General features: G+C 45.1%; 1 protein-coding gene and 1 pseudogene across 2 annotated transcripts; both read right to left on the reverse strand.

Annotated features, from left to right (window-relative positions):
• Positions 1–908: 908 nt before the first annotated feature.
• On the reverse strand, positions 909–12651 carry LOC122097343 (annotated as a pseudogene).
• A 1746-nt stretch (positions 12652–14397) lies between these two features.
• Znf875 (zinc finger protein 875) lies at positions 14398–25039 on the reverse strand. Of its 2 annotated transcripts, none has more exons than XM_042668000.1 (4): positions 24501–25039; positions 19974–20100; positions 18183–18278; positions 14398–16870 (listed from the first exon to the last, which is right to left on the reverse strand). In XM_042668000.1, the coding sequence occupies exons 1-4, from the start codon at positions 24531–24533 to the stop codon at positions 15168–15170; spliced, it is 1959 nt and encodes a 652-aa protein (XP_042523934.1). In that variant the 5' UTR covers positions 24534–25039; the 3' UTR covers positions 14398–15167. The 2 variants fall into 2 exon arrangements, with proteins under 2 accessions (XP_042523934.1, XP_042523933.1); XM_042667999.1 differs by having other exon boundaries at positions 14398–16873.
• Between the last annotated feature and the right edge of the window lie 2727 nt (positions 25040–27766).

The raw sequence follows: 27766 nt of genomic DNA on the forward strand, positions 1-27766 counted from the left end.
TAGTCTTTTAGGTGTGGAAACATTTGGTGGGAGTTACCTTGATATGTAATACTTTTTCATTAAAGAGCCAATATGACAGTAGTAACAAGTATGGTTGTCAAAATTAATTATATGGAGTTTTAAAAAGTTTCTTTCTTAGCAGGACGCTGGTGGCTCACGCCTGTAATCCTAACTGGAGGCTAGGATCTGAGGATTGGGGTTTGAAGCCATCCCTGGGAGGAAAGTTCTTAGACTCTTACCTCCAATTAGTCACACACACAAACACACCAAAAAAGTGGAGCTCTGACTCAAGTGGCAGAGCGCTAGACTTGAGCACAAAAGCTGAGGGACAGTGCCTGGGCCCTAAATTCAAGCTCCAGTACCGGCACGCACTCACACACACGCACACGCACACACAGAAAAACAGTGTAAAATATGGTTATATTTACAATGTTACTTACATATAAATTATGTCGGTAAAAGTTTCTTAAGACGTATGATCCAGCAAAAGCAACACCATATCCCTGGTTAGGGGAGGGAAAAAAAACAGAGTCTTAATTCAAGACCTGGTGCCAGCCAAGGGGATGGGAGGAGGGAGGGCTTTACTACTTTGTCACAATTTAACAGCCCAGGATAGCCTTCCAGGCACAGAGAGATGGTGGCAAGCTGAATGTCCCTACCAACACAGAAGGCACGTGTTCACACCATCCCACCCTGCCCCCTCTCGGACGGTGCCGACGTCGTGCGGTCACGAGGGAGGCAGGAGTCACACGGCGACTCACACCCGGGACGCACAGGCACGAGGTCACCAAGCGGCCTCACACGCCTAGGCCTCACAGCCACGCTGGACGCAAGTACGGACAGGCCAAACTACTTATGAACTCGCACCCCGACTCTGAGGACCCAGGCTCCCCGACAGCCTCTTTAGGCTAGCTGGTCTGGAGCATGCGTCCCACCTGCCGACTCTCAGGTGTCCGCGTAAGCCCTCGGTTCTTCGTGAGATGGAAGCTGAGGTACCCGCGCCATCTACTGCTAGGCGGCGGCTCGCAGTGGCGGCTGGGAAATGTAGTCGGATTGGCTATGTTCAGCGCAAAGGTCTCTGGGGCTAGTAGTTGGTCGGCAGGAGCCAGCGCGGCAATGAAAAGCGCAGGGATTGTGGAAAGAGCCAAAGCTTCCCCAGTACAGCAGTCTGGCATTCCCACTGAGGCTGGGGTCAGGGATGCTGCTCTGGCACGGAAGGGACTCAGGGGAAGGGGAGTCAGCTAGAACGTACCTGGGGATTTACCTGGGGATTTGGGGAAGCTAAGAAGGGAAGAAATTGCTTGATAGATAGGTTGTGCTACTGTGGAATGATAGAAAAGATTGGAAATAGAGATGATTGTTGCCCAGAACTGTGAACGTATTAAATGGTTTGAAATGGTAAATTTTTCCAGGTGATGGTGCCTCACACCTATAAATCCTAGCTACTCAGGAGGCTGAGATCTGAGGATGGCATGAAATATCCCAGCTTCCCGGGGCCGGTGGGACTTGAACCCACAATCGGCAAAAGAGTCACCAACACTCGTCAATAGGGCTAGGAATCGTTTAATAGCCATGGCGTGTGACCTCCACTATACCAAGAAAGTGAAAACCAGCCGTGAAGTCAAAAAGCTCAGGGTATTTAAAGGCAAGCACCATGGGGGAAAGAGGGTAACTCGCAGGTGGCCAGTGGTGGTTTTCTTGATTAGCAAAGAAGTGAGTTACAGAAGCAGAGCTAGCAATTAGGGATTACAAAATGGTGATTACAGCAGTGCAGCGGTGGCTCATGCCTGTCATCCTAAGTACTCAGGAGGCTGAGATCTGAGGATTGCAGTTCAAAGCCAGCCTGGGCAGGAAAGTGAGACATCTCCAATGAAATGCTGAGAAAACCGGAAGTGGTGCTGCGGCTCAAGTGGTACAGCGCTAGCCTTGAACTGAAGAGCTGAGGGACAGCGCCCAGGCCCAGAGTTCAAGCCCCATGACCGACGAAAAGAAAAACACCACCAACAAAAAAGAAAGCAAAATGGTGGTTACAATTCCAGTCATTCCAATAACCAAGGCCATAAGTCACAAGGCAAAGTCTTTATCCCAAATCTTCCGGTCAAAGAAGCAAGTTAGTGAGATAGCAATTACAGTCTCTATATGCAAAGTAATAAATTCTCAGAGTAAAAACGACATTCCAAATTTCTTACTTCGCACACCCCAAAATCAAACCACCTTCCAAGTTTTCTGGCTCTTTCTGAGTTTCACTATTATCTACAAAATTCCAGTAACCTGGTGTGTTTAATTCACTAATTTACTTCAAATCTGGAATTTTCCCTTTAATGACTAACCTGGAGTTTCTACAAGAAGATTTTGCCTTTCATGTTTGTCCTTATTCTTACTTAGCAAATTTCAGCAAGTGCCAAGCCACAATTTGTCCCATTCCTAGGGTCTGTACCTATGTTTCTTAGGTTACCTGAGACTTGTTTGTCCCAGTTAAATTTCATTCTTTCGTGGTCTAATTAATACTCTATTTGTTTAATTTAACCTGATTCTAATAGGTGGTTTAAAGCCAACCCTGTCAGAAAAATATGTGAGACTTTCTCTAATTAGCAAACAAAAAAATTGAAAGTAGAGCTACAGCACAAGTAGTAGAGTGCCAGCCTTGTGCAAAAAGAAGCTAAGGGAGGAGGCTGGGAAGGCGGCTCAGTGGTAGAGCGCTTGCCTTGCATGCATGAGGCCCTGGGTTCGATTTCCTCAGCACCATATAAGCAGAAAAAGCTGGAAGTGGCGCTGTGGCTCAAGTGGTAGAGTGCTAGCCTTGAGCTGAAGAGCTGAGGGACAGTGTTCAAGCCCTGTGACCCCTTCCTCCCCCCCCCCTCCCCAAAAAAAAGCAAAAGGGCAACATCCAGATCCTAAGTTCAAGGCCCAGTGCCAGTGTGGACCACACATACACACACACTTATTCAAGTGAGCTCTAATGTGAAGATTTTTTTTTCTAGTCCTGGGTCTTAAACTCAGGATCTGGGCTTTGTCCCTGAGCCTCTCTGTGCTCAAGGCCAGTGCTCTATAACTTGAGCTACACCACTTATGGCTTTTTTTGTTGTTGGAGAGAAGAGTCTCATGGACTTTCCTGCCTGGGCTGGCTTTGAACTGCAATCCTCAGATCTCAGCCTCCCGAGTAGCTAGGATTACAGGCTTGAGCTACCAGGACACAGTTGTGAAGGTCGTTTTCTTTTTGATGGGTGCAACTACAAAAATCAGAAAATAGAAGTTACAAAACAAATATAAAACAAGATACAGTCTTTCCCAGACTTATTCTTAGGCATATGTCTAGTTAGCCTGAAATTTTTTTTTTTTTTTTGGCAGTTGTGGGGCCTGAACTCTGGGCCTGGGAGCGCTAGTGCTTTACCACTTGAGCCACAGCGCCACTTCCAGCTTTTTCTGCTTATGTGGTGCTGAGGAATCAAACCCAGGGCCTCATGCATGCAAGGCAGCACTCTACCACTGAGCCACCTTCCCAGCCCTAGCCTGAACTTTTTACTAAAATATTTTGTTAACAAAAAAGCTATTTGATTTTATATTCCTTGGATATAAATCCTTGTCTTCTCCATGCCTCAATTCTTTGCCAAGCATGGTGTTCACTCCTGTAATGCCAACACTTAGAAGGCTGAGGCAGGGGAATTTCAAGTTTAAGACTAACTGGCATTAAAGAGAAAGCCTTGTAGAAAACAAAATAGAAATTTCTTTGGAAGGTAGCTAATTTAATGACTGTATGGGAAACACGGAGGATGTACCTGGAACATTGTTTTAATGTCAAAGTATAAGAATACTTGTAGCTGAGGGCTGGGAATGTGGCTCAGTGGTAGAGCGCTTGCCTTGCATGCATGAGGCCCTGGGTTCGATTCCTTAGTACCACATAAGCAAAAAGAAAAAAGCTGGAAGTGGCGCTGTGGCTCAAGTGGTAGCGCGCTAGCCTTGAGCTGAAGCGCTGAGGGACAGTGTCTACGCCCAGAGTTCAGGCCCCACGACTGGACCAAAAAAAAAAAATAATACTTGTAGCCGGACACTGGTGGCTCATGCCTGTAACTCTAGCTAGAGGCTAAGATCTGAGGTACGTGGTTCAAAGCCAGCTGGGGCAGGAAAAGTTTGTGAGACTCATCTCCAATAAACTATTCAGAAAACTGGAAGTGGCACTGTGGCTCAAGGGGTAGAGCACTAGCCTTGAGCTAAAGAGCTCAGGGACAGTCCTTAGGCCCAGAATTCAAGCCCAAGGACTGACAAAAATAAATACATTATACTATACATATAAATATATATATGAATATATACAATATTAGTTTTTCATTACCTGTACAGTCTCCTTTCTACATATTTATTGTCTGCCTTCTGTGAGCTGGGTCCTGGTGCCTCATGCCTGTAATTCTAAATACTCAGAAGGCTGAGATCTGAAGACTATGGTTCAAAGCCAGCTCAGGCACAAAAGACCTGTGAGAGTCTTATCTCCAATGAACCACCAGAAAACCAGAAGTAATGCTGTGGCTCAAAGTAGGAGAGCATTGCCTTGAGTGAAAAAGCTCAGGGACAGTGTTCGGGCACTGAGTTCAAGCCCCTCAACTGAAAAAAGAAAAAAAATGTGTGAAGGCAGGGAATTTCCTCATTAGGTCACTATTGTCTATCCATTTCCTCAATTATAACAAAGCCTGGAACTCAGTAGTAATTGACACAAAAATGTTAGAAGATATTCATGTCCTCTGCAGATGCACACATACTCAAATGAGCACATATATCCAGCTGGTCCTAATGACAATCAGATACAAATAAACTATGAATTTCCAATAATGCTATGAGATTAGGTCAACATATCACTTGATATTGGATGGAATGTTTGCAGATAAAATTTGGCATCTTGTGAGGAGAAATATCTAATTGCAAAAAACATACACACTAAAGATATGGTTTAAAAATATTTTTAATCACCATGTCAAGTGAAGCTTAATTGTAAAAACTGGCTGGGTGCCAGTGGCTCACACCTGCAATCCTAGTGACTCAGGGGTCTGATCTGAGGATCGTGGGTCAAAGCTAGCCCAAGCAGGAAAGTCTGTAAGACTCTTATCTCAAATGAACCACCAGAAACCCAGAAGTGGTGCTGGGGCTCGAAGGGCTAGAGCACTAGCCTTGAGCTGAAGAGTTCAGGGACAGTGCCCAGGCCCTGGGTTGAAGCTCCATGACTGTCAAAAAACAAAATCGTAAAAACTGAATCAACTAAGCTCATGCTCTACCACTTGAACCATATCTCTACTTTTGTCTCTTTGGTACTTAATTTGAAATAAAAGTCTTATGTACTTTTATGCCCAGGCTGGCTTCAAATCACAATCCCCAGGTCTCAGCTTCATGAGTGCCTAGGATCACAGCTATGAAAAAATTAAGCACCTGGCTTAATTTTTAACAAATACAGTAACAATTTTCTCAGCTTCCTGTATGCTGTGTACTTAGCTTTTCCATACTTGTTATATCATAAATACTTATGCCCTATAAAAGATGAAGGCTTTCTCACATAAATAGTAAACATGAGGCATGTAAGTAGGTATTCTAGTTGCAAGAAGCGAAACTGTTATTCAAATTAAATGAAAACTGGGAAATTTATTGTATCACAAAAAAGTGCAAGGATGGTATAGACACCATGCATGGCTAGATCCAGATCAAAGAAACAATGCTAGTTTATGTTTCATCGCCATTTTCCTGTTTTATTTCTCCTTAGAAAAGCTTTTCCACATGGTATGGGCTAAAAGGCTACTTACTGCTGAGTATTTAACCCCAACGCTCCTCATAACTTGCAATTCCTCAAATGAAAATGACCAAGTTCTCTTTTAATACTTCTAAAGAGCTCTATCTAGAGGGCTAGATGGCAATCTTTTGTGGGTGTGTCTGTGTATGTGTGTATGTGTGTGTGCATTGTTATCAGTTGTGGGGCTTGAACTCTGGGCCTGGGCACTGTCCTTGAGCTCTTCCACTCAAGGCTAGCGCTCCACCACTTGAGCCACAGTGCCACTTCTGGTTTTCTAGTGGTTAATTGGAGATAAATCTCCCAGACTAGGATTACAGGTGTGAACCACTGATGCTGGCTGGCAATCTCTTTTTTTTTTTTTTGGGGGGGGGGTCCGGTCATGGGGCCTGAACTCTGGGCCTGGGCGCTGTCCCTCAGCTCTTCAGCCCAAGGCTAGCACTCTACCACTTGAGCCACAGCACCACTTCCAGCTTTTTTTCTTTTTGCTTATGTGGTGCTGGGGAATCGAACCCAGGGCCTCATGCCTGCAAGGCAAGCGCTCTGCCACTGAGCCACCTTCCCAGCCCTGGCAATCTCTTATTAACCACTAGTTTGAGAGACAGTAACTACTTTGTGCCTTATGGTTTATGATGGACTATACAACACACCAACAAGTATCAGGTATCCACTAACTCAGGCCATGTGAAGTAATCATCATAAACTGAAGGCTTTTCTGCATGTACTGTCTTCATGAAATTATTAACCAAATAATTCACAGATAATTATAAAGACTGAATGGTGACCATTTTGTTTCCCATAGTTATTACAGTCAGAGGGTTTCTCTGTTTTGAATTTTCTGATGGCGTCTAAGGGCTGAGGCACAGCTAAATATATTTCCACATTCATTACATTCATAGGGTTTCTCTCCTGCATGACTTCTCTTATGGTGAATCAAAACTAAAGCATCACTGAAGGCTTTCCCACATTTACTATATTCAAACAGCTTCTCTCTCTTTCTCTCTCTCTCTCTTTTTTTTTTTTTGGTCGCTCATGGGGCTTGAACTCTGGGCTTAGGTGCTGTCCCTGCGCTCTTCAGCTCAAGGCGAGCGCTCTACCGCTTGAGCCACAGTGCCACTTCTGGTTTTCTACTGGTTTACTGCAGATAAGAGTCTCACAGACTTTCCTGTCTGGGATGGCTTTGGACCTCGGTCCTCAGATCTCAGCCTCCTGAGTAGCTAAGATTACAGGCGTGAGACACTTGTGCCCGGCTTCTCCAGAATGAATTCTATGATGTCAATTAAGTTGGGAGTCTGTCCTAAAAAACTTCCCACATTTGATGCACTTATAAGGCTTTTCCCCTGTATGAATTCTCTGATGTTGATTAAAATGTGAGCGATATCCAAAAGTCTTCCCACACTCATTACATTTGAAAGGTTCTTCTCCTGTGTAAATTCTTCCATGAAGAGGAAGTGCTATGCGTCTACTGAAGGCCTTCCCACACTGATTACATTCATAGGGTTTCTCTCCAGTGTGAATCCTCTGATGCTGATTAAGGTGTGCTCTGTATAAAGGCTTTGTTACACTCCTTACATTCATATGGTTTCTCTATTGTGAATTCTTTGATGTTCAACAAGGAAGGCATAACGGCTGAAGGCCTTCCTACATACACTGATTCTCTGATGTTGGGCAAGGTGTGTGTTCTGTCTGAAGGCTTTGTTACATTCCTTACATTCATATGGTTTCTCTCCAATATAAGTCCTCTGATGTTCGCTGAGAAAGAGGTCATGGCTAAAGCCTTTTCCACAATCATTGCATGCATTTGTTTTCTTGGCACCAAGAATCCTCTGAGGTTGAGTTAAGAATGAGTAACAGGTAAAAGCATTACCACATTCATCATATTCATGGGGTAATTTACCAAAATGAATAGTCGGGTAGTGAACAAAAGTGGAGACTGAAAAGATTTGAAAATTCTTTACTCTCATAATGTTTCTCACCAGCAGGACTTCTACTATCTTTACTAAAGTGTATAATCTGGTTGAATCCTTCACATTCATTACCTATCAATGATTCCTTCCTTGCATGAAGTCTTTCACATTCTATCACAACTGAACTTGGGGAGAAGATTTTATCACAAACATCCAATGTATGTACCTGTTTTACTGTGGGAACTTTCTGTTGTGTTAAAAATACTGACTTCAGAGGGATGTTTCTCCAAGAAGTGTTAAGTTCACTGTCTCCTTTCCCAGTATGGATGTCCTTAAGAGTTGTCACTTGCCTAAAAGACCTCCCCTGATTTCCGAGGCTGCTCAAATTCACCTTCACATTTCTAGGCTTCTCTGAATCTGGAATATTCAAGAACATGACTTGTAAGCCTTTCAATTACCATCTTCGGAGACATTTCTTCATCAGTTAGCCATTTTGAAGACAATTTGTTGATTGCACACCGTCTCCCAGTCTGAAAATATAAAAAAGACAGGCAAAGAAGATTACTATTCAATGTGTAGGTAGGTACAGAATATTATAATATATGTATTATATATAATAATTTTATTTTGGTCAGTCATAGAGCTTGAACTCAGGGCTTGGGAGCTGTCCCTGAGCTCTTTTGCTCAAGGCTAACACTCTACCACTTTGAGTCATAGCTCCACTTAGTTTTCTAGTGGTTAACTGGAAAAAAGAATCTATAGATTTTCCTGCCCAGGCTGGCTTTGATCAAGATCCTTAGATCTCAGCCTCCTGAGTCACCAGCGCCCAGCTTAGAGAATATATTTTTATAGAAATGGGGAGGAAAAAAACCCGAGGTGAAAGTGAGATTTCTAGGAAGCACATGCTAAACATATCTCAGTTGTTACCTGAAACCCAGAAATAACTCCTTGTACTCAGTTGGGTAGACACATTACAACTGCTTTGTTAAGTCACTCATGGCATGAGCCACCAATGCCTGGCAGACCCAACCTTTCAATCATCAGGCATGACAGAACATTAATGGAAGGATCAGAAAATGCAACAGTGCTTGTATGGAGGATGAGGAATATGAAGCCTCTTCCTGAGCAGTGGATCTCAAGGAGCTACCACTAACTTGAAATGCACATTCCCAGGCCCCAGCCCAGCCTAGTACTATGGCTCTGAAAACTTTATCTGATTTTAATAAACCAGACTACTAGGCCCACTCCAGAGTTTCTGGGTTCGTAGGTCTAGAGTGGGATCCTATAATATGAATTTTAACAAACTCCCAGGACACTAATGTTGCTTTTCTTTTTTGTCAGTCATGGGCTGGGCACTGTCCCTGAGCTCTTTAGCTTAAGGCTAGTGCTCTACCGCTTGAGCCACAGAGCCATTTCCAGCCTTGTCTGTTTATGTGATGCTGAGGAATAGAACTCAGGGGGTCATGCATGCGAGGCAAGCAATCTACTGCCGAACCACCTTCCCAGCCCCTAATGTTGTTTTTCCACACCACCATTCTTCAACAAAGGGAACCACTCATTCCAAACTCACAAAACTTTCAGTTCCCTTCCTAGAAAAAGGAAGTAGAAACTCAGCTAATCACTGTCAATGTGTCCCAACTATTCCCAAAAGAAGCATAAAAACACTTCAGAAGAGTTTCAAGTGATATCCTTACCAAGCCATACCAAGTTCCTATAATTCTCCAACATAACTTCTTTGTATAAATCCTTCTGAGATTGGTCTAGGCATTCCCATTCCTCTTGGGAAAAGTCTAGTGCCACATCTCTGAAGGTCACCAAACCCTGAAAGTAAAAATTAAAACTTTTTAAAAAGGTCATGTTCACAGGGTGCTTAGACGCCCCTATGGCCTCTGAAGTCCTGAAATATTAGGTGAAATTTGTGAAAACACTAATTTACCTGGGACATTTCTTTACAAAGTCCAACAGCCTTCCTTCCTTCAGTTTCCTTTTTTGGTGGTGAACAAAATCCTGACAAGGAAGAGATGAGGTAGGAATGATAACTTAGTTCTATGTTGTTGATATTAGAAGCCTGAGAGAATGATTGTCCCTTTACCATTCCTGTATCCATCTTCCTCCCTGTCCTCTTAGTGTGTGTGTGTGTGTGTAGGTGTATGTGTGTGTTCATGCACATGAATGTGTGTACATGTGCATCAATAGTGGGCATAAACCCTCTCTTACTTGGCTTTTCCCTCAATGCTGGTGCTCTAACACTTGAGCCAGATCTCCACTTCAGGGTTTTTGCTGCTTAATGAGAGATGAGTTGCATGGGCATTCCTTTTTTTTTTTTTTTTTTGGGTCTGGTCGTGGGGCCTGAACTCTGGGCCTGGGCGCTGACCCTCAGCTCTTCAGCTCAAGGCTAGTGCTCTACCACTTGAGCCACAGTGCCACTTCCAGCTTTTTTCTTTTTGCTTATGTGGTGCTGAGGAATCGAACCCAGGGCCTCAGGCATGCAAAGCAAGTGCTCTACCACTGAGCCACCTTCCCAGCCCTGCATGGGCATTCCTAACTGGGCTAGTTTGAACTGAGATCCTCAGATACTCCCCCCCGCCCCCCCCCCCCCCCCCCCCCCCCCCCCCCGCCATACACACACACCTAAATGTAAGAAATTAGAGATGAGCAACTGATACAGGCTCAAGGGACAGGAATGGAGGCAGCAGCAATGAACAGATGTAGGCAGAATCCAAACTGAATTTTAGGGGCAGTCAATATGGGTCACATGACCTGGACTGTGGTAAATCGAGGTGGGGAAGAGAGTCAATTCCAAGGAAGGGTGTTAGGTGGAAGACAGGAATTGGAGAGTCACCTTCCAAGAGGAGTGTCACAACTGGGGCAGGAATTTGTACCTTACACATGGAAAACAGATTTTGTAAACAGGCAGGTTCATAGGGAGGGGACTTAATTGGCAAGATGATTCCAGACCTTAGACTAAATAGCTATGATTACCAGCACCTAGCTACATATCTTATACATGCCAGACTTACTCCAAGTTTTGAAAATAGACCTGCAAGTTTTACCTTTATTAAGGACACAGAGCCTGAACTCAACAAAAACAGAAGTCTATTCTGTGGCCACCAAGGCAGTTGATGATTTGGTCCTGGCTTTTGCTTTTCTTTTTTGGTCCATGTGGAGCTTGAATTCAGGGTCTGGGTGCTGAGCTCTTTTGCTCAAGGGTAGAGCTCTACTACTTTAAGCCCCAACTCCACTTCTGGGTTTTAAGTGTTAATTGGAGATAATAGTCTCATGGAGATTTTTCTGCTGGGGCTGGCTTTGAATCGAGATCCTCAGATCTCAGTCTCCTTAGTTAGGATTACAGGCATGAGCCACTGGCGCCTAGCTTGGCCCTGGCTTTCTGTTTTCTACACATCTAACCTCATTTCCCACCTTTCTCTCTTTTCCATATTCCACAGTTTTCTTTGCCTCAAACACTATGTAGTCTTCCTGGTGGCTGTTTTTGCTTTTCCTTCTGCCTGGGACAACCTCCAGGGTTGCCAGGGAGAATTAACCACTTTTTGCTGGTTAATTAGTCTATGAGATAAGCATCTCACAGACTTTCCTGACAAGGCTGGCTTGGAACCAGCTACTGGGCCTCCTGAGTAGCTAGGATTACAGACACCAGTGCACAGCTTGGTACTATGATTTTTTTTATTTTTGGTATCATTTTTTAACTGTAAACGGGGACCAATTTTAATATTTCTGTGCTTAGAGAGCAAGATGCTCCACATACAAATGTTTACTGAACCACACACTTATATAAATAGCAAAAGTAACACCCATCATCCTGCATGACACCATATTAGCACCCATAGGTGGTCACCTACAACACTCACACAGTGACATACAACAGAAGATAATACTTCTCACAATTGCACACACAAATTTATACCCAGAAAAATAGATAATCATGGTTACACAATCACAACTGTTGTCACACTCATTCGAATACAGTTGTATCCGCAGCGACTGGTAATCAGTCACACACATACTGAGGACATACGTGTGACTGATTCACATTTATGAGTCTGACACCTTTCAGTTAAACTCACAGTCATACAGTTAGATCCACCGAGATCAGTTTTTTTTTTTTTTGTCGGTCCTGGGGCCTGAATTCTGGGCCTGAGCGCTGTTCCTCAGCTGTTCAGCTCAAGGCTAGCACTCTACCACTTGAGCCACAGCGCCACTTCTGGCTTTTTCTGCTTATGTGGTGCTGAGGAATCGAACCCAGGGCCTCATGCGTACAAGGCAAGCGCTCTGCCACTGAGCCACCTTCCCAGCCCGAGATCAGTTATTTTCCATCCAAAAACTGCTGGACACAGTCACACATTAACACAGCGACACACACACACACAGGGTGTTTCCGGTCGTATCTGCCAGGTTTCCACATTCATCTCCGTCCCATCCATCCTGACACCAGCGGGAACCTCTTGATCCCGACCCGGGCCAGGCCTACCTCACCTCGCTATGGAAACGGTCCACGCCGCTCAAAATAGTGACGTCATAACCCAAAATCCTACGCGGGGAGGGACGGAGCCCTGATGGACCCGTCAGGATCTAAGGAATGGCCTCAGCCTTCTGAGTCCCAGAGGGCATTGCGCAGCTGCGCTCGCTCCATACCGAACTACATTTCCCAGACAGCACTGCGGCACTCCCTCCACTGTGCGCTTGCGCTCCAGGCGGAGTAGGCTTCTGTTCAAGAAACCATGTAATTTCGGCGCAACTTCAAGAAGCTCTGCTAAGGCCCACTGTGATTGAAATCTTGGGTATGGTGATCTGTGCGTAGATGTTGCTGTATACCTTCTGTACTTGTGTATCAGAAGGGCGACGATTCGGTCAGAGAACCGGGATAGTGAATCACACAAGTGCAGGTCGTTGTGTGACACGCTGGTGTTTCACCCAGACTGTGAAAGTGATTGTGCGAGACTGGCTGATGGAGGGGTTGGCCATTTCGAACATTCTGCGAGGTGAGGTGAGGTGAGGTAGGCCTGGCCGGGGTCGGGATCAAGAGGTTCCCGCTGGTGTCAGGATGGACGGGACGGAGATGAATGTGGAAACCTGACAGATACGACCGGAAACACCGTGTGTGTGTGTGTGTGTGTGTCTGTCGCTGTGTTAATGTGCGACTGTGTCCACCCAGACCTAGATTCCTCAGCACACAAGATGTCATGGTTGTTTACTTGCAAACAATTGCCATGCCTCTCTAGTTTCTGGGCTTCCCTTTGGGGTGAATGGGAGAACATTTTTGGGAAGGTTAGGGTTATACCACTTGAGCCATTGTAGATAAAATTGCTGGGCTGGTCTAGAACCTTCACCTTCAGATCTCAGCCTCCAGAATAGCTAGGATTACAAGCATGAGCCACCGGCAATTAGATTTCATTTTTCTAAGGTTACTCAAAGTAATTTGGTAGCCCATTCCGCTGGTGTTCTGCTATTGCAACCTTTTCACCTTGCAATTTTCTTATAGCTCACCTATAAGAAAACTGGGCTGGGAAGGCAGCTCAGCGGTAGAGTGCTTGCCTGTGTGCATGAGGCCCTGGGTTAGATTCCTCAGCACCACATAAGCAGAAAAAGCCGGAAGTGGTACTGTAGTTGAAGAGCTGAGGGGCACTGCCCAGGCCCAGAGTTCAGGCCCCACAACCACCACCACCACCACCACCAACAACAACAAAAAACCTTAAAACTACCTATAGTCAGCAGGGCAAAAATGTCGGCCTTTCAAAAATGTGGAAGATGCACCTGGGTCAATATGTAACAAATTGGGGTGTGTGGAAAGAAAAGTTCTTGGAGTATTATATGCTCTAGACCCCTGTGGCAGAGAGCCCTGCAGCTCAGACCAGAGAGAGTTGGACAAGAGAAATATGGCTGCTGAGTGGTATCCCACTTGGTTGGACCAAAGGAAAAGTATTTCTCCCCATTCCTCCGAACATTTCCATATTGATTTGGTATTTCTTGATTTTTTGTTTTTTGTTGGTCGTGGAGATTGAACTCTGGCCCTGGGCACTGTCTCTCAGTTCTTCAGCTCAAAGCTAGCGCTCTACCACTTGAGCCACAATGCCACTTCCAGCTTTTTGTTTACAGGTACTGAGGAATAAAATCCAGGGTTTCATGCATGCTAGGCAAGCACTCTACCATTAAGCCACATTCCCAATCCTCCCTTTTAACATTTAAACAATGAGATCTTATTACTGAAATTACCACACTAGTTCGAAATCCTGCTTCCTTACATTCTAAATGGAAATATTTAGTATATAGCTGGGCTTTTTTTTCTATATAGTGCTAAAGGTTTATTCTAAATAATTGTATCTGAGCAAAGACTTTTTTTCTGGTCATGGGACTTAAACTCTGGGCCTGGGTGCTGTCCCTCAGCTCTTCAGCTCAAGGCGAGCACTTTACCAGTTGAGCCACAGTGCCACTTCCAGTTTTCTGGTGGTTTACTGCAGGTAAGTCTCACAAAGTTTCTTGCCCAGGTTGGTTCTGAACCACAATCCTCAGATCTCAGCCTCCTAAGTAGCTAGGATTATAGGCATGAGCCACCAGCGCCCAGCTAAAGACTTTATTTTTAGTTTGTATACATTCCTGACTTTTATTGCCCAAATGAAAGTCCAGAATCATTTAGTGAAATTTTCACTTAAAGATAACTCAGCATCTTGTTAATTTGTGAGATGCTACCCTTAACAAAAAGAAAATATTCTCAACCAGAAAACTGGTACATTTTACAACAGTTGGCAAGTCTTAAATCCATGAGTCACTTAAGGGATACTATATGCTAATTCAAAGAAGAGAAAACAATTTCATTTCCTACTTCTGTATATTTTCTTCATTGTAGTATCATGTATTACCTAAATACCTCAGTCGACAAATAAGTATCTTTGTGTGAACTAACCTGGAGCCAGAGGAAGTCTTAGGAAGCAGGCAAGGGCAGGATATTTAAAAATTGGACACTTCTTCCCAAAACCTACAGCTAGAATATCTGCAGCCTGTCAAACAATAAAATCTTGGGTCCCTGTAGGTCTGTCTATGTAAATTCATCATTCCCCAAACTCTACAAGGCTGACCAGGCTAAAGAACAAAGATGAAATCTGTCACAGAGCCTGCTTGGTCTCTTGTTCTCAGCTGCAAGGCAAGACAGACAATCGAAGACAAGCTGTAGTATTGTATCGTTTTTTGTAATACTGAAGGTAGTTTGCGGAAAGAGTATTCATGTGATCTGAGAAAATGATCTGGGAAATCTCCATTCCCTAATTTCATCCTGTTTAAAAGTCCTCCACAAAACGCCATCTCCAGGATAGAAGGCCAGGGCTCCTTGAACATGGGTAGAAAGTTTCCTTCAGGGGACAGCCATATAAGTCTTATCCAGATAGTGTAAGACACACCACAATCCTATTGGCTATTACTAAAACCATTGCCCTGTGTGTGTGTTTTGGTATCTGATGCTGACTCCCCACTGTAATTTTGACTCTTTGCTATATTCCTTGCACACAGATGGTATCTATATTGTGTGTCCTCTGATGCCTGAGGAGATTCGATTTCCTACTGAAGGCCCGAGCACATTTCCTGCAAATATAAGGCTTCTCTCCCGAGTGTGTCCTCTGGTGTCTAAGGAGGTGTGACTGCCGGCTAAAGCCTTGCCCACACTCCCTACACATGTGCACCTTGTTCCCCGAGTGTGCCCTCTCATGTTTAATGAGAGTGAGCTTATCACAAAAGCCTTGCCCACACTCCCTGCACACTGAATCACCTGAGTGTGCCCTCTTGTGTCGAAATAGGTTAGGCTTTTGCCGAAATCTTTGACCACACTCCCTGCACATGAAAGGCTTTTCCCCCGAATGTATCCTCTGGTGTGTGTGGAGAGTCAATTTATCATTAAAGCTTCGCTTACACTCCCGGCATACAAATAGCTTCTCCCCTGAGTGTTTCTTCTGGTGTGTGACAAGCGAGGATTTCCGAGTAAAGCTGCGTCCACACTCTGTGCACCCAAAGGGCTTCTCCCCAGCATGTGCCTTCTGGTGCTTAGAGAGGTTGGATTTCAGGCTGAAGCTCTGGCCACACTCTAGACACACGTAAGGCTTGACCCCGGAGTGAGTCCTCTGGTGTGTGAGGAGGTTGGACTTCCAGCTAAAGCCACGCCCACATTCAGTGCATATGTAAGGTTTCTCTCCTGTATGTGTCCTCAAGTGTCTGACAAGGTGTGACTTTTGGCTAAACCTTTGCTGGCACTCTCTGCAGACAAAAGGCTTCTCTCCTGAATGTGTCCTTTTATGTCGGACGAGATGTGAATGCTGACGAAAGCCACTCCCACATTCCTTGCACACATATGGCTTCTCCCCGGTGTGTGACCTCTGGTGGGTGATGAGGTTGGATTTCAGACTGAAGCTCTGTCCACATTCTTGGCACATGTAAGGCTTGACCCCTGAGTGTATCCGCTGATGTGTGAAGAGGTTTGATTTCCAAGTAAAGCCTCGGCCACAATCCTTGCACACGAAAGGTTTTTCCCCAGAGTGCATCCTCTGGTGTGTGATGAGGTTTGATTTCCAGGTAAAGCCTCGCCCACATTCTTGGCACAAAAAAGGCTTGTCCCCAACATGTGTCTTTGGGTTTTTCATGAGGACTGGCAGTCTGCTAAGGCTCTGGCCCCACTTGGTAACTATGAACGATGTCTCTCTTGGGTGTGTCTTCTGGGGGCTAGGTAGATTAGACTCCTTCATGAATCTTGGTCCAAGATTTTCATATTTGAGCACTCCAAACTGTGAGACAGTTAAACCATGAAATAATTTGGTGGCCGTTTCCTCAAGGTCCACCTTCTGTTCTAGACTGGAACTTGTATCCATCATCGGGACATCTTCCTTGGGCCTTATTAGATATTCTTCAGGTAGAGTGGAGATAGGCTTTGAAGAGTCACTTCTGCTGAGGCTCCCAAACAGGAGCCTGGACTCTTGTTCTTGCTCTTGAGTTTCTGCTTTGTTTCTCAAGCCATCTTGATCAAAGAATTGTTCCTGCCATTGTTTCAGATCTTCTAGATAATGTTTCCATGGAAAGCGGTGAGTTCCTGCACATAGACTTGGGAAGAGCTGAGGGAGAGGACTCTGCCACATATGTTGGCTGAGGGCTTGTTGACTGGAGAATAGGAGAGGGCAGGAAGTACAACGCTGAGTTTCTGGCATTGATCCTGCTAAAGAAAGAACAGTTTTTAGATGTTGAAGTTGCTGAGGCTATTTTGCCATGTCCATAGGTCACAATATGTTTATGCTACAGGCTGTTTCTCACAGACACTCCTCACAACACTGTACTTTCGGGGCTGGGGGTTTAGCTCAGTGGAAGAGTGCCTGCCTGGTGAGCACAAGGCCCTGAGTTCAGTCCACAGCTCTAGAAAAAAAAAAAGACTGTACTTTCACTTGTGCATTTCACTTTCTATTGCAGGAGATGGCACACACACAAAAGGAAAACAATAATGTAATAGGACTAGCCCTGAGCAAAAGAGCTTAGGGACAGCCCAGGTCCTCAGTTTAAGCAACATGACTAACAAAAAAAAAAAAAAAAAGTTAGCTGGGCACCTGTAATCAATCTATTCAGGAGGCTGAGATCTGAGGAATGCAGTTCAAAGACAGCTCAGGCAGCAAAGTCTTGAGACACTTATCCAATTAACCATTAGAAAACCAGAAGTGGCGCTATGGGTCAAAGTGGCAGAGTGCTAGCCTTGGTGGAAAATGCCCAGGGAAAAGCTGGGCACTGGTGGCTCATAGCCAGCCTGGTCAGGAAAGTTCCCTAAGACTCATCTCCAATTAACCACCAGAAAACTGGAAATGGCACTGTGGCTAAAGTGGTAGAGCACTTGCCTTGAGCTGAAGAGCTGAAGGTCAGTGCTCAGGCCCAGATTTCAAGCCCCATGACGGACAAAAAAAAAAAAAAGTTAGGTGCCAGTAACTCATGCCTATAACACTAGCTACTCAGGAGGCTGAGACCTGAGAACCACCATTTGAAGTCAGCTCAGGGAGAAAAGTCTGTGAGACACTTATCTCCATTTGCCCACCAAAAAGTTGAAATGAGGTTTCTTAGTGGAAGGGATAAGCAAACAAGGGAAGTCTACCCTTCAACTGAAAATGGTATTCTCCAAGGTCATAGCCACAACCTTACCAGTAGTATAGAAAACCTGAAGGAGCCTAGAGCTGGTGGCTCACGCCTGTAATCCTAGCTACTCAGGAGGCTGAGATCTCAGGATCTCAGTTCAAAGCCATCCCAGGCAGGCAAGTCTGTGAGCCTTTTATCTCCAGTAAACCACTAGAAAACCGGAAGTGGCGCTGAGGCTTAAGCGGTAGAGCACTTGCCTTAAGCTGAAGAGCGCAGGGACAGCGCCAGAGTTCAAGCCCCACAACCAACCAAAAAAATAAAACCTGAAGAGCTTCTCCTAGATCCTCAAGAGTTGGAGCATCCTGCCCTCCTTGCAGAATTGTACACTGTCCCATCTACTTGTGCTCACTTACCTGGACAGCTCTCTGGGGAATATTTTCTGTCTCCTCTCCCAGGCTCTTCCACTTGCTCCATGTTACTAATGAGTTTTGACTTGGAGAGTAGAATTTCTGTTCAGAGGTTAAAAAACAAGAAACTTCATTATATGCTCAAGGGATTATTCTAGAACTCAGAGCTAAAATGGCAGGGAAACTCAGATATTATAAAAGACCTATGAATACTATTAAAAGTGTATTAAAGACTAAAAAAAAAAAAAGACCTATGAATATTGAGCTTTCCAAAGCAGGATTGGGGAAGGAAAGATGACTCCAACCAGAAATAAGTGATATTAAGCCAGTGCCAGTGGTTCACGAGTGTAATCTTAGCTACTGAAGGCTGAGATCTGAGGATCATGGTTCAAAGCCAGTAGTAACAGGAAAGCCCCCAAGACTCTTCAATTAACCCCCTAAAAAAGCTGGAAGTGGAGCTGTGGTTTCAGTGGTAAAGCACCAGCCTTGAGCATAAAAAACTCAGGGATAGTGGGGCTGGGAAGGTGGCTCAGTGGTAGAGCTCATGCCTTGCATGCCAGAGGCCCTGGGGTTCAATTCCTCAGCACCACATAAGCAAAAAGAAAAAAGCCGGAAGTGGTGCTGTGGCTCCAGTGGTAGAGCGATAGCCTTGAGCTGAAGAGCTGAGGGACAGCACCCAGGCCCAGAGTTCAGGCCCCATGACCGGACCCAAAAAAACAAACAAAAACTCAGGGATAGGTCCCAGGCTCTGAGTTCAAGTCCCAAGACTAGCACCAAAAAAAGAAAGAAATGATATTAACACTCAGTAGAGTAAAATCTTGAGTTGGAAGCATGATAAAATAAAAACAAAGCCGTGGCCTTGGGAATAAAGGACTGGAATCGTAGTGTTATACATAACATGAATAAGTTACCTGCTTTCAGTGCTACTAAAACCAGATTCACCCAGAGGAAAAAAAGGTATTTTTTTTTTTTCGGTTGGTTGTTGGGCTTGAACTCTGGGCCTGGGCGCTGTCCCTGAGCTCTTCAGCTCAAGGCGAGCGCTCTACCACTTGAGCCACAGCACCACTTCCAGTTTTCTGGTGGTTAACTGGAGATGAGTCTAACTGGAGATGAGTCTCATGGACGTTACTGCCCAGGCTGGCTTTGAACTGTAATCCTCAGGTCTCAGCCTCATGAGTAGCTAGGCTTACAGGTGTGAGCTACCGGTGCTGGCAAGGTTCAGTTTTTTTTTTTTTTTTGTCGGTCGTGGGGCTTGAACTCTGGGCCTGGGCGCTGTCCCTCAGCTCTTCAGCTCAAGGCGAGCGCTCTACCACTTGAGCTACAGTGCCACTTCCGGTTTTCTGGTGGTTTATTGGAGATAGGAGTCTCACGGTCTCTCCTGCCCGGGCTGGCTTTGAACCGCGATCCTCAGATCTCAGCCTCCTGAGTAGCTAGGATTACAGGCGTGAGCCACCAGCGCCCGGCTCAAGGTTCAGTTTTTGTTTGTTTTGCTTTTTTTTGGGGGGGGGGGGAGGGGTCCGGTTGTGGGGCCTGAACTCTGGGCCTGGGTGCTGTCCCTCAGCTCTTCAGCTCAAGGCTAGCATTCTACCACTCGAGCCACAGCACCACTTCCGGCTTTTTTCTTTTTGCTTATGTGGTGCTGAAGAATTGAACCCAGGGCCTCAGGCATGCAAGGCAAGTGCTCTACCACTGAGCCACCTTCCCAGCCCCCTGTTTGTTTTGTTTTTATGATGGTCCATGACAAGTGGAAAATATCCCATGTGGCAATATTGAGGTGGTAAGGGATGCTGTTCTTACCCAATGAGATGAGGTGATTATAGGTCTCCAGCATAACCTCCTTGTGCAGGGTTCTCTGAGCTGGGCTCAACAACCTCCACTCTTCTGGGGTGAAAGCCACGACCACATCACTGAAGGCCACAGAATCCTTTAACACAAAAACACACTCCTGACCATCAGGCATCCTTGTCTACCTTAGGATAGGCAAACAGCATGTCCCTGAGGGAGGAAGGCAATAATTCTAGACCCTACATTGGACCGTGAACTCGGTACCAAGGAAGTCAAAGTCCATTACCCTCCTATCTCCATTCAACACCATTTACATAACAAGAATTTTCACTATCTGCTAATTGCAGAGGGTCAGGAAAAACAAGGAAGGTGTCTCAAACAAAATTAAACAGTAGCTAATCATCTTGCTGAGTTTGAAGAATTTCAGATTAGTCTAAGCACTCTTGTTCTAACTGAAAGCAGGGAGGTAGGAACTTCTAAGGGGAGTAGTAAATACCCAAACAATACATATGTAACACATATGTTACAGGATCTGTCCTGTCCTCAGGCTGCCACTTGCCCTGTTCAGGCTTGAAGCATGGGCTCAAATCACAATGTCTGGATTTCCAGCCTAGCTCTTTCCCCAACTTGAGTAACCTCTGGCTAATTACCTAACTGCTCAGTGCTCAGTTTCTTTTTTTGACTTGAGAATACCAGTGTTCATTTCACAGAGTTGTGATGTGGAATGGCTAAGTTGATAGCTATAAAGAACTTGGACAGGGTCTGGGAATATGGCTTAGTGGGTTCAAATCCTCAGTATCCCATACATAGAAAAACCCGGAAGTGGGACTGTGGCTTAAGTGGTACAGTGCTAGCCTTGAGCAAAAGCTCAGAGACAGTGTCCAGGCCCTGAATTCAAGCCTCAGGACGGCATAAAAATAAATTAAGTAAATAAATAAATGATAAAACATAATAAAATAATAAAAATAAATTTAGAAAAAAGAACTCAAATTCACTGTCCATAATAAGTGCTCAGGCAGGACATTCTGGCACCAATAAACCTCCATCCCCACACTCAGGTCCTCTCCATTACTGTATCCCCTTAACTCTAAGATAATGTACAGGTCATTCATGTTTAATTCTGATTCATGACTATAAGTTTATCCCTATAGCCCCTATACCTAGAATAGAACCTACAAACACTCAAGGAATCAATTTTTTTTAAGGTCTGAGACCAGGACTCAAACTTGATATTTTCATTCACTTGGTGGTGCTCTACCAACTGAACCATGCCTCTAAGCACAGCAATTGATTTTTAAAAAACAATTTTTCATTGAGGAAGAAAATGAACCATGCAACTTGATGGTGGAGATGGGAGATAGGGAATGAGAGAACAGATGCCATTATGCAAAAGGAAATGTACTTATTTCCAGATGTATGTACAGGTAACCCCGCTGCGTATCTCCTCTTTTTTCTTTCTTTTTTTTTTTCATTTTTGCCAGTCCTAGGGATTGAACTCAGGGCTGGGGCACTGTCCCTGAGCCTCTTCTGTACCACTTGAGCCACAGTGCCACTTCTGGCTTTTTCTCTTTTTCTGTATATGTGGTACTGAGGAATCGAACCCTGGGCTTCATGCATAAATTGGATAAGAAATATTTTTGGCAGTCCTGGGTCTGAATTTGGTACCTCACACTTGCTAGACAAGCATTCTGTCACTTGATTCATGCCCTCATCCCAGCACTCATTAAAAAATTATTAAGCCTGGGGCTGGGAAGGTGGCTCAGTGGTAGAGCGCTTGCCTTGCACGCATGAGGCCCTGGGTTCGATTCCTCAGCACCACATAAGCAAAAAGAAAAAAGCCAGAAGTGGCGCTGTGGCTCAAGTGGTAGAGCGCTAGCCTTGAGCTGAAGAGCTGAGGGACAGCGCCCAGGCCCAGAGTCCAGGCCCCACGACCGGACCCAAAAAAAAAAAAAATTATTAAGCCTGAAAATGCTATTAGTAGTAGTACACTAAATTTGAAATGAGCCTCTGCTTCTTGGAAAGCTGAACTTTGGAGAGAGAGAGAGAGAATATCTAACAATCCTTTACATGGTGGTTTTGGTGAAACTTTCAAAACCAAGTAAGCCTAAGGATTCTTCCTAACCTTACATTTATTTGGTTCTAAGACAGAATACAGCCAAGAGCTTGTGGTTCACAACTACTATCCTCACTACTTAGGAGGCTGAGATCTGAGGCTCTCTGTTGGAAGCCAGCCTGGGCAGGGAAAAAAAAAAAATCTGTGAGATTTTTACCTCTAATTAACAAGCAAAAAGCCAGAAGGAGAAGTATGGCTCAAGTAGCAAAGAGCCTTGAGCAAAAAGGCTCAGGAACAGTGCCCAGGCCCTGAGTTCACGCCCCAGATAAGCTGGGTGCCCGTGGCTCACACCTGTAATCTTAGCTACTCAGGAGGCTGAGATCTGGGGATCACAGTTCAAAGCCAGCCCAGGCAGGAAAGTCCATGAGACTCTTATCTCCAATAAACCACTAGAAAACCGGAAGTGGCGCTGTGGCTCAAGTGGTAGAGCGCTAGCCTAGAGCTGAAGAGCACAGGGACAGCGCCCAAACCCAGAGTTCAAGCCCCACGATCGACAAAAAAAAAAAAAAAGATACCATCTGCAGTCCAGAGTTTAGCATGTCTATTGCTCTAAAGTTTTTTGCTTTACTCCTATCTTCACTTACTGAAATATATGCTCCGTCTCTTTAGTGATTTGATTCTATATTCTTTCTTAAAAATCCCATCTCCTGGGGCTGGGAAGGTGGCTCAGCACCCAGGCTCAGAGTTCAGGCCCCACGACCGGACCCAAAAAACAAAAAATCCCATCTCCTCTTTTAAGGATATGACATTCTCTCTCAAACTAATTCCATGCTGTGCCCTTGCCAGGGCTCTATTCCTGTCTGAATTTTCTATGTTACTAGCTTCCCTGCTTCACGTTGCCTTGGTCATGGTATGGTCTCATTCTTACCCACTCTAGTTGCTATCCCCAAAGTCAGTCTGCTCCACTATATTTAGTCCCAAATGAACACAGGAGACTGAGGACTCTGGTTGTCACTCCTTATCTTCAGAAGTACTTTATACCTAACCTGGGGGGTAATTTTAACTCATGGGTTTTTGATTCCCTCCAAAAATCAGTAAGATCAGATTTGCCTAAGGATGGTACTGAAGTTTAATTTCTTTTTTTTTTTGGTCGGTCGTGGGGCTTGAACTGGGCGCTGTCCTTGTGTTCTTCAGCTCAAGGCAAGCGCTCTACTGCTTGAGCCACAGCACCACTTCCGGTTTTCTAGCGGTTTATTGGAGATGAGTCTCACCAACTTTCCTGCCTGGGCTGGCTTTGAACCGAGATCCTGAGATCTCAGCCTCCTGAGTAGCTAGGATTACAGGCGTGAGCCACCGGAGCCCGGCCTGAAGTTTAATTTCTATCTTTACCATCTTGATTTTTTAAAATTATATTTTTATTATCTTTAATTCCACAAAGGTAAGAGGCATCTTCATCAATCTTACCCCTTTCATAGACAAATCCCTTGGTCACTATAACATTTCCACACTATGGCAGGGGTACTGTGCCCTCTGGCAGTCTCTTTAGCAATGCCTTCGTCGGTCCTCAGGCTTAATTCAGCCTGGGCGCTGTCCCTGAGCTCTTCAGCTCAAGGTAAGCACTTTACCACTTGAGCCACGGCGCCACTTCCAGTTTTCTGGTGGTTTATTGGAGATAAGAGTCTCATGGACTTTACTGCCTGGGCTGGCTTTGAACTGCAATCCTCAGAGCTCAGCCTCCTAAGTAGCTAGGATTAGAGGTGTGAGCCATTGGCGCCCAGCTGCTGTCTCTTTTCATTCATACTATTGGACAACATAGGGATCCCTATATTTTCATTTAAAAAAAGTGTTCCATGTGCTCAGCACCAGGGGCTCACGCCTGTAATCCTAGCTTCTCAGGAAACTGAGATCTAAGGATTGCAAAGCCAGCCAGAGCAGGATAGGCTGTGACTTTTTTTGGTGCCAGTTCTGAGGCTTGAACTCAGGACCTGGGCACTGTCCCTCAGCTTCTTTTACTCAAAGCTAACACTCTATTACTTGAGTCACAGCAGCACTTGTGGGTTTTTCTGTGTATGCAGTACTGAGAAATTGAACCCAGGGCTTCATGACTGCTCGGCAAGCACTCTACCACTAAGCCACATTCCCAGCTCTTTAGCCCATGAGATTCTTATCCCTACCCATAGAAAAATCCAGTAGTGGTTCTGTGGCTCTAGTGGTAGAAAGCTAGGCTTTCCCAGAAAAAAAAAAAAAAAAGCTCAAGGACAGTGTCCAGGCCAAGTTCGGGACCCAGGACCGGCAAAAAACAAATAAACCCTGCTCGGTGTGTGTTGCTCACCATTAACAACTTCATGGATGACTGGGGTATGAATGGATGCCATAGAAGATAGGCCACTCCTCTAGGCCCAGGAATGGATTTGGCCAACCCAACAAGGTAGTCTCTGGGACAAGAAAAGTTGGCAGCCAAGATGTAATTACAGACTCATTCTCACCTCTTTTGTGGCTCTTGGGAGCCCCGTGGCCATTTTGCGGCTCTTCTGGGTGCTCTTCTTGGAGAAGGAGACAGATCCAATAAGGATGTGGAGAAGCTGCGTGGGTGGGGGGGAACTCCCGCCCCAAGCGCGGATAAGGAGATCTGCACCAGAGCTCCACCACTAAGGGGTCCGGGATGTCACAGAAATCACCAGCGCAGTCCACTTTCCATTCCGAGATGGGTAAAAGAGGTCCAGGGTGAGCCAACATCTTCAAGGCTCAGCTCCAAACTCTGGCCCATGAGTCCAGAGTCCCCCAGCAAGTCCCGAACCTCAGCAGCCAGAGGAAAGGAAACGTGGCCTGGTATGGGTGTCTCGCAGAACTCCGAGCTAGGAGGCAGTAAAACGCCCGCAGAGGCAGACGGGGACAAAGAGAGGGTCGTTCTGACAGTGGGTGGAGGGGCACTCACGGAAAGCCTGGAGAACGTGGCGGATCCTGAGGAGGAAGCTCCGGTAACCAAGCGCAGAGCTGCGAGAAACACGTGCGTGCCGAGGCCAGACTCCCGGTTACAGCTTCCTGCAGGGACCGGCTGAGGGACCGGAAGTAGTGCTGTGCCTCCGCTTTACACCCAAAAAGGGTCACTGGAAGAGAGCGGAAGTGAGAGCAGAGGATTCTGGGAATTGTAGTTCTGGATACAAGGGGAGCATTGTCTTGGCCGAGTCCATTGCACGCCCTTACAGCCAAATCCAGCAGCCCCTAATCAAGGCGCAGAGACTGGAGAAGGGGGTCATCACAAGTTTCTTCTTCCATAGCCTAGGAAATCTGCTTGCTGAGGCGCCTAAGGATCCTGGAAAATGTGTCCTGGACACCTGTGGACGCTTTGGCCGCCTGTGGGTGAACCTCTGGTAATGAGGTACCCAAAACTCACCCTCAGAATCCCAGCCTTGGGGCTCCCAGCCCAGGGAGTCACACCGACAAGAAAATAGCAGGAGCTGGGAATGTGGCTTAGTGCTAGAGTGCTTGCCTAGCATGCATGAAGCCCTGGGTTTGATTCTTCAGTACCACATTAATAGAATTGGTGCTGTGGCTCAAGTGATACAGTGCTAGCCTTGACCAAAAGAAGCTCAGGTGACAGTGTCCAGACTCTGAGTTCAAGCCCCAGGACTGGCAAAAAAACAAAAACAAACAAAAAAACCACCTCAGTTAATAAAGGCTAGGCATAATGGGAACACCTATAATTCTGACTATGCAAAAAATATAAATAATAATAACTAGGATATGGAAACAACCCAGATGCCCTACCACAGATGAATGGATACAAAAATTGTGGTATCTATACGCAATGGAATATTATGCAGCCATTAGAAATGACAAAATAATGACATTTGCAGGGAAATGGGTGGACCTAGAAGAAATCATGTTGAGCAAGGTAAGCCAAGAGCAAAGAGACAAACGGTACATGGTCTTCCTGATAAGTGGATGTTAAATCCAAAATGTTAGGTGATACGACAAAATTAACAAGACTTAAGAAACAAAGAACTTCCACTCATCTAGTCAAACCACTACTAAATAACCCCATGCTGCTGATCACAAGTATGATGTATATGTGTACACCGTTATATGTTATAGACTGTGATAGACAATTTGCTCCAGGAAAGTTAGAATGAGTTTGTGACTTTAAATGAGCATCACTATTCCACAATACTGTGAAATTTGGGAAATTATGTAATCACTTAATCACAATTAAAAAAAAAAAAACACACTAGAAAACTAGAAGTGGCGCTATGGGTCAAGTGGTAGAGCATGAGCCTTGAGCTGAATTGCTGAGGGACAGCTCCCAGGCCTAGAGCTCAAGCCCCATGACTGACAAAAAAAAAAAAAAGATCTTTCATGTGATTGTTCCTAACATATTTATAAGATTATGTCTTTGTTGCCTTGTATGCCCCTCCCCCATGGTATAACCCCTGCTTTCACTATATATGATGTTGGTATATGTGGAGGGGAAGGGAAAAAACAAATTGTTAAAAACAGGGATACAGGAGGACCCACTGCAACAATGAGATGTACAAGTCGTTATGTCAAAAAACAAACTTTACAACTTTGGTGGGGAGGGATGGGGGGAGGGGAGGGAGGGGGGATACGAAGGGACGGGAAGGGGAAACAAAGCAGGAGGCTACAATGCTTGATAAGAAATGTGCTCATTATCTTACCCATGTAATTGTAACCCCTCTGTACAGTATTTTCACAATTAAAAAAATTAAAAATAATTAAAAAAATAAAAAAAAGTTGCATTCAGGCTGGTACAGACAAAAAGTGAGACTATACTTGACAAAAAATGATAGATGACACTAAGATGTTTTGTGCTCATAAACATGTCAAATTAAAACCCCTTTGGAGCTGGGAAGGCAGCTCAGTGGTAGAGTGCTTTCCTTGCATGCATGAAGCCCTGGGTTTGATTTCTCAGCACCACATAAGCAGAAAAAGCCAGAAGAGGTGCTGTGGCTCAGTGGTAGAGCCCTAGCCTTGAGCTGAAGAGCTGAAGGACAGTGCCCAGGTCCACAACTGACCACAACTGACCGGAAAAAAAAAAAAAAAGCCAGGTGCTGGTGGCTCATGCCTGTAATCCTAGCTACTGAGGAGGCTGAAATCTGAGGATGATGGTTCAAAGCCAGCCTGGGCACAAAAGTCCATGAGACTCATCTCAATTAACCACCAGGAAACCAAAAGTGGTGCTGTGGCTCAGTGATAGAGTGCTTGCCTTGAGCTGAAGAGCTGAGGGACAGTGCCCAGGCCCAGAGTTCAAGTCCCATGAGCAACAAAAATAAATATAAATAAATAAAACCCTTTTGTACAACTAAAGATAGTAAAAATTATAATCTTTTTTTTTTTTTGTATTTGGTTGGTTTTGGGGCTTGAACTCTGGGCCTAGGCACTGACCCTCAGCTCTCTAGCTCACAGTAAGTGCTCTGCTTGAGCCACAGCACCACTCCATTTTCTGGTGGTTTATTGGAGATGAGAGTCTCATGGACTTTCCTGCCCAGGCTGGCTTTGAACTGAGATCCTCAGATCTCAGCCTTCTGAGCCACTGGTGCCCAGCTTATAGATAGATAGAGATATGTACACACACACACACACACACACACACACACACACACACACACACACACAAAACAAAAAGTTTGAAACCATTTTAGAGTACATATCAATTTCCAAGGCAGCCTAAGCTAAACAGGCTATCTAGCAAGACAACAGCTGCAAAATAAAGCAAACACACACGTGCAAACAC

This window comes from Dipodomys spectabilis, unplaced genomic scaffold (assembly GCF_019054845.1).
Source record: "Dipodomys spectabilis isolate Male_0828 unplaced genomic scaffold, ASM1905484v1 ptg000422l, whole genome shotgun sequence".
Taxonomy (NCBI): domain Eukaryota; kingdom Metazoa; phylum Chordata; class Mammalia; order Rodentia; family Heteromyidae; genus Dipodomys; species Dipodomys spectabilis.